This window comes from Vombatus ursinus, unplaced genomic scaffold, assembly GCF_900497805.2.
Source record: "Vombatus ursinus unplaced genomic scaffold, bare-nosed wombat genome assembly UNPS02014853.1, whole genome shotgun sequence".
Lineage (NCBI taxonomy): Eukaryota > Metazoa > Chordata > Mammalia > Diprotodontia > Vombatidae > Vombatus > Vombatus ursinus.
The window spans coordinates 389-6,995 of NW_020954631.1; the positions used below are offsets into that span (position 1 = coordinate 389).

Consider the following 6,607-nt stretch of genomic DNA (forward strand, 5'->3'; position numbering starts at 1 on the left):
GGAGAGACGAGCAGGGGGAAGGAAGGGAAGTGTCGGCAGCTCGGCCCCACGGGCCCCGAGGGCGCATGCGCACTGCGGGCGGGGGCACTCCCGGCGCTCTGGCTCCCGTCTTCACTTCGGAGGCCGACTGGCCCGGCTGGCCCGGCTGGTCCGACTGGCCCGGCTGGCCCGACTGGCCCGGCTGGCCCGGCTGGTTCCGTGCGGAGGCCAAGGGCGGGAAAGGGGCGGCTCGTGAGGCGGAGAGCCATGCGGGTGAGCGAGCGGGGAGGGCGACGGGTACACCTCAGACCTCTTGGGGAGTTATCGGGGTGTCTCCCCCAAACACGTGAACACTTCCTGTTGGGGGGCCGAGCGGCCGCGCGGACACCGAGGGCCGCCGCCGCATCCCGGGCCATCGCCAGTCGTCCCGAGCCTTGGCCCGCCACCATATACCGTAACACATCCACGCCGGCACCCCACACTTGGCCTTCCTGGGGAGTCCCAGCAGTGACCCAGGAGGAGAGGGCGAGGCTGCCGGCTTTGCGCAGCTCGGCCTCGCTTCAACCCAATCCGTGCAGGAGGCCCGACATCCCCTTCTAAATGAAGGATGGCGGTGATGCCAACCGGGCCTGGCACATCGAGCTGCCCCCAGGAGCGCTTAGGAAGTGCCCACTGACTTGACCCGCAGGCATCGCTAGCTGTGCAAAGTCTCTGCCCCGCCATGGAGATTTCTTTTCAAAGATTTCTTGTTGACGTAGCGCTTGAATATCTCCGTTCCAAGGCTCCGTTCCTCTGCTGTATGTTTGTTTGTATATAAGCTTTTTTAGAATTCATTTTGGGGTTATTTTTAAAGGAGCGTGTGTTCAAGAATCCCTTTAAGTATCCATACCAATAAGATGACTCGTTTACTCCTAAATCCTTACGGTCGGACCCTGACTTGTTTCCATTCCCTTACATACCAGGTCCCTGAAAAACCCTCCTATGTCCCAGTGCCACCAATTTCCCCCTCCCTGGTCTTGGACAGCTAACTGTGGTAAAGCTCAGGAAAATCTGTGACCAGGTTCACATCTGCTGCAGACACTGCTGTCCTGGACCTGAGGTTCAAAAATCTTTAGAATGGAAGGAAACCACTTTCCTTGGGGCCCTGGGCCCCTAGATAGGGGTAGAGAAAACAAAATCTCTGCCCAGAATTTAAATTCAGCATCCTTCCTGGCAGGCCTTCTTCTAAGTATGGGGGAATTGAGATTTGATCCTTACTGTTCCTTAACTGTATTTTGTTTCCCCTTTAGGAAGCACAACCCAGGCATTTGGTGATCAAAGAAAACCTACTCTGACTAATTGACTTGATGCAGAAAGGTAACATGTTCCTCGTCCCAGGCTGCTGACCCAGCCCCCTCTCTGGGCCCCGCTTCCTTTGAGCGTAGGGTCAAGCTTGCCGAGCTTCAGGAACCTCACAATCTTCCAAAGACTGCTTGCTTTGACAAAGATTCCAAGAGCCCTCTTAAGGCTCAAGGGGGAGGAAGGGAAAGTTTGCAGCTCAGGACCTTTCTAAAAAGGGAATGATCAGTGACAGATCTTGACATCTGAGCCCCTGAATGACCATCAAAGGGTCCTCCACATTGCACAGGATTTCAAGTCAGAAGGAACCATAGATCTGGAGGCTGTTGAAGGGGAAGCCTGGCCAAAAGAGAAGTAGGGGGAAGCATTGCAAAAGAGCAGTGGGAGCAGAGGGCCTCAGCTGAGCACGATGTGAGGCTGACTCTCTTTCCATATCAGAGGCAACATGATGGAGGGAGGGAGATTTTTGACTTGGGGACATGAGTGACCTGGGTTCTAATATTACCTCAGACACTAGGGAGGAGTCATTGAGCTCCTCTTAGTCTTCATTTCCTTTCCTATAAAAAGGGGATGAAAATAATAGCACCTGCTTCACGTGGTTGTTGCGAGAATAAAATGAGATAATATATGTAAAGCTCTTGACAGACCTTAAGGCACTATAAAAATGTGAGCTATTATTATCAGATGAATGAGGTACAGTTTTGTAGGACTTCAGAGTTGAAAGGGTGTTTGTTGTTGTTGTTCAGTTGTATCTGACTCTTTGTGACCCTATGGTCCAGAGCACACCAGGCCCTTCTATCCTCCCCTATCTCCTGAAGTCTGTCTAAGCTCACGTTGGTTGCTTCTACGACATTCCCTATCCATTTCTGTCATGTCCTTCTCCTTTTGCCTTCAGTTTTTCCCACCATAAGATCTTTCCCAATGAGTCCCATCTTCTCATTATGTGGCTAAAAGATTTAACCTTCAGCTTCAGTATTTGACCTTCCAGTGAATAGCCTGAATTGATTTCTTAAAGTATTGACTGATTTGACCTTCTTGCTGTCCCAGGGACTCTCTGAAGTCTTCTCCAGCACCACGATTCAAAAGCGTTGATTCTGTGACGCTCGGCTTTCCTTAAAGTCCAGCTCTCCCAGCCTACATTGCTACTGGGAAGGCCATACCTTTGACTCTACAGACCTTTGTCGGCAAGGTGATGTCTCTGCTTTGTAGTCTGCTGTTCAGATTTGCCATAGTTTTCCTTCCGAGGAGCAAGTGTCTTAATTTCCTGGCTCCTGTCACCATGTGCAGTGATCTTTGAGCCCAAGAATACAAAATCTGACACTGCTTCCATTTCTTCTCCTTATATTTGCCAGGCAGTCATGGGACCAGTTGCTATGATGAATGTTTGTTTGTTTGTTTGTTTGTTTGTTTGTTTTCATATTAAGTTTCAAGCCTGGGCAGCTAGGTGGCACAGTGGATAAAGAACCCGCCCTGAAGTCAGGAGGACTTGAGTTCAAATCCCGACTTCAGATTGAACACTTACTACTTACTAGCTGTGTGACCCTAGGTAAGTCACTTATCCCCAATTGCCTAAAAATTAAAAAAAAATTTTTAAAAAAGTTCAAAGCCAGTTTTTACACTCTCCTCTTTTACCCTCATCGAGAGGCTTAATTCCTCTTCACTTTCTGCCATCAGAATGGTATCATCTGCACATTTGAGATTATTGATAACTCTCCCAGCAACCTTAATTCTGCCTTTTGATTTAGCCAGCCTGGCATTTTGCATGATGTACTCTGCACGTAAGCCAAATTAATAAAGTGACAGCATACAGCCCTGTCTATACAGACAGTATACAACTTCTTTTCCAATCTTAAACCAATCAGTTGTTCCATGTTTGATTCCAACTGTTGCTTCTTGACCTACATACAGGTTCCTCAGGAGACAAGTAAGATGTTAGAGATCACTAAAGCCAACTTTCTCATTTTATAGGTAGGAAAACTGAAGCCTAGAGGTATACTTATCAGAAAAAAATCCTCCTCAAAAATCAACCCAAGCCCCTGAGGAATTAGTGCTGGCTCATGAGTGACCTTAAAGTTCTAAGGAAGTCTTTCTAGAAGGGAGGTTGATGTGCCCAAGATCGTAAGGAATCATAGGCTCTTATAGCTGAATTGGACCCAAAAGACCTTGTAATCCAGTCACCCCCATTTAACAGACAGGACTAGTATCAGTTTCTAGGGGCAGGGGCTTAGCGACTTCAAGGCTTTTAGAGCTTTTGCTCATGTTTACTTTACAGGGAAGGAAACAAACAGGCCCATGGTGATTTGTGGATGGTCACAGGAAATGAGCAGCTAGGTGGAGCAGTGGATAGGGTGCCTGGAGTCAGGAAGATCTGAGTTCAAATCCGACTTCAGACACTTCCTAGCTTTGTGACCCTGGGCAAGTCACTTCACCCTGTTTGCCTCAGTTTCCTCATCTGTAAAATGAGCTGGAGAAGGAAATGGCAAACCCTTCCAGTATCTCTGCCAAGAAAACCCAAATAGGGTCATGAAGAGTTGGACACAATTGAAAAAATGGCTGGACAACAACAACAGGGAATCAAGATGTTATAGCTCAGTGGTCCAAGGGTCCTTAACCTTTTTTGTGTCACAGACCCCTGTAGCAGTCTGGTGAAACCTATGGACCCCTTTTCAGAAGGTTTTTAAATGTATAAAATCAAATATATAGAATTAAAAAGGGAACTAATCATATTGAAATATAGTTACCAAAACATTTAAAAGACAAGTTCACAGACCCCAGGTTGAGAACCTCTGATACACTCCAATGCCTGTTTGCTTGTGGGCCAGCCAGTGCTGACTGCCCATGGACTACATGTAACATCACCCTGTTATTATGGAACTAACGAGAAACTAGGCAGATTGCATGGAATCAGTAAAAGCATGTATTTGGAAGAAAAAGAGGAAATGGGAAAAACAGACATTCTCATCAGTCATTTGCCTAATGAATAAATATGTCGTCTTCACTCTCCTTTAGTGACAGCTTCCAGGACTTAGGATTCGAGCCTGAGTCTTCTGATTCCAAATCCCATACACAACCCTGAGGAGCATTGGGGTTTGTTTGTTTTTTGTGGTACTGTCAGGAAAACTCATCTTCCTGAGTTCAAACACAGCCTATGGAACCTTGGGCAAATTACTTTACTTCTCCCTCCTCAGTTTTTGTAAAATGGCAGTTATCATAATGGCACCGATCTCCTAGGGTTGTTGTGAGGACCCAGTAAGGTAGCACTTACAGTGTTTTGCAAACCCTAAGGCCTCTGTATATGTTCGATGTTATTAACCCAAAGGCCTAACTTTTCTCTCCTCCCACAACAGAGAGCCATAATCCCAGAACTGAAGAAATGATGAATGTGATTAATGAACTGCAGCGAGGTGAGCTAAGGAGCAAGGAAGGTCCAAACCTTAAACCTTCGGGGAGCTCAGGCTGCTAAGTAGAACTTTCAAGTCCCTCAAGAAGCCTGACATTCTTTCTACCCTCCCTCCTTTCTCTTCCGTCAGAGGAGGATGAAATCTGGTCAGTCTAGGGTAGCTGGGGAAAATGTCCCAGGGGGAGTCACACTGGAGCTGGACCTTGAAGGGTGGACAAAGAGGATGGAAGAGAAGGTACTCTATTGCCTAGGATTCAAGAAAACATTTCTTAACCTTAACTCCTACAATTCTCATTTGGCAGGTGACCTTGAGAAAGTCCCTTTCCCTTATTGAGTCTTGATCGCCTCCTCTGTCAAATAGTGGTCTTAGCATCCCCCAACCATTTGAGGGCAGTCTAGGCTAGGACCTTAACTCATAAATCTCTTCCTCGGTCTGTGTTTTCTCTAGCCCACAAAACTGCAAATGAGGAGCTTCGGAAAAGCCAGGCTGAAAGGGAAGCATTGAAGAAAGAACTAGATGAATGTAGGTCATCCTCGTGGAGCTCAGCACTTCTGTGGTCCCAGGATTGCCCCATCCCCAGAGGCATTTGTAGCTCTCAACCCATATGAGGCTCCCCGTTTATGGTTTTGTTTCGTTTTGTTTTGTTTATTAGGCAATTGGGGTAAAGTGCCTTGCCCAGGGTCACACAGCTAGTAAGTGTCAAGTGTTTGGTCTGAGGCTAGATTTGAACTCAGGTCCTCATCATTATATCTTCTCTGTACCAGGGCTCTATGCTATGTAGTGTGGCAAATGATTAATTTAAGCACCATTTTATTCTGATCAGTATTATTCAGCTTAGTGAAATTCCATAGGGGTAGTGATTATTTCTCTTATGCTTGTCTCTCCATGTACATTTAGTCACCTGCCCATTGGCCAAGTGCCAAAGCTGTTTCTCGTGTTGGGCAGTAGAGAGGGATAATGAAGGCTGGAGGGACGAAAGGACGCTGCGGGATTTTCCATATTGTTAGGACATCTCAGCCGTGCTGGGCTTGGTCACTTACTCATCAGGCAATAAAGGGTGGAGGTCCTCTAGTTAGCTTCCTGTGGTTAAGGAATTGAATTTACAGCCCACAGTTCAAAGCTCTGAGGCCCGATATAATCAGAACTTTAAACTCCGGTTTACAAGGCCACTTCTTTCTTGTAAGAAAGAATCTGTCCAACCGTATCTAATTATCCCTAAATATGTAAAATATGTACTAATATTAATTGACTAAATATATATTAATAGACAAGCATACCAACAATAATTACTACCCCTATGGAATTACACTAAACTGAATAATAGTAACTGGAATGAAATAGGGGTTAAATTAAGCATTTGACATGGTAGTGAGGAGAGGTGGACCATAAATCACCATAATAGAATCACAGAGCAGTGAAGCTGGAAAGGCGTATGAAATCATTTAATTCAACCCTGTGCCTGATGAAGCACCCTCTCAAATTTTTTAGATTTTATAATCTAGCTTGGAACAAGAGTTAAGGAAATAAACCCCCGAGTATAATCCCTATTTGTTGACCTTTTTCGGTTCATAGACCCAGAGAATGTCAGAGCTAGAAGAGCCTTTGGTGATTATCTAGTGCAACTTTTTTTTTTAAAATTAATGAGGGAAACTGGAATCTAAGGAAGGTTTGGGACCTACTTAAGATAACACTGTAAGTCAATGCTAGAGTTGTAAACTAAAACTCCTCTTTACACAGCACAGTGCCTGGCATGTAGTAGGTGCTTAATAAATGTTTATTGATTGATACTACCTCAGGCAACTACTTACTTTTCCCTTTCTGGCCCTCTTTTTTTTTTTTTGGTCTAGGCAATGGGGTTAAGTGACTTGCCCATGGTCACACAGCTAGTA

General features: G+C 45.8%; 1 protein-coding gene across 11 annotated transcripts in view; it reads left to right on the top strand.

The window, feature by feature from the left end:
- The window catches only part of LOC114027216 (synaptonemal complex central element protein 1-like), a 21,905-nt gene that overhangs the window by 332 nt on the left and 14,966 nt on the right, over nucleotides 1-6,607 (top strand). For 8 of the 11 annotated variants that reach the window (XR_003567237.1, XR_003567238.1, XR_003567235.1 and 5 more), the window contains exons 2-4: nucleotides 1,269-1,335; nucleotides 4,665-4,721; nucleotides 5,166-5,240. Coding sequence is in view for 5 of the 11 variants with exons in the window: in XM_027841177.1 (XP_027696978.1) it covers nucleotides 1,326-1,335; nucleotides 4,665-4,721; nucleotides 5,166-5,240 (142 nt within the window). In the remaining 6 variants the exon portion in view is untranslated. Of the gene's footprint in view, nucleotides 1-177; nucleotides 253-667; nucleotides 777-1,268; nucleotides 1,336-4,664; nucleotides 4,722-5,165; nucleotides 5,241-6,607 lie in introns of those variants that run through there. The other 3 variants (XM_027841178.1, XM_027841179.1, XM_027841183.1) reach the window with 3 other exon arrangements.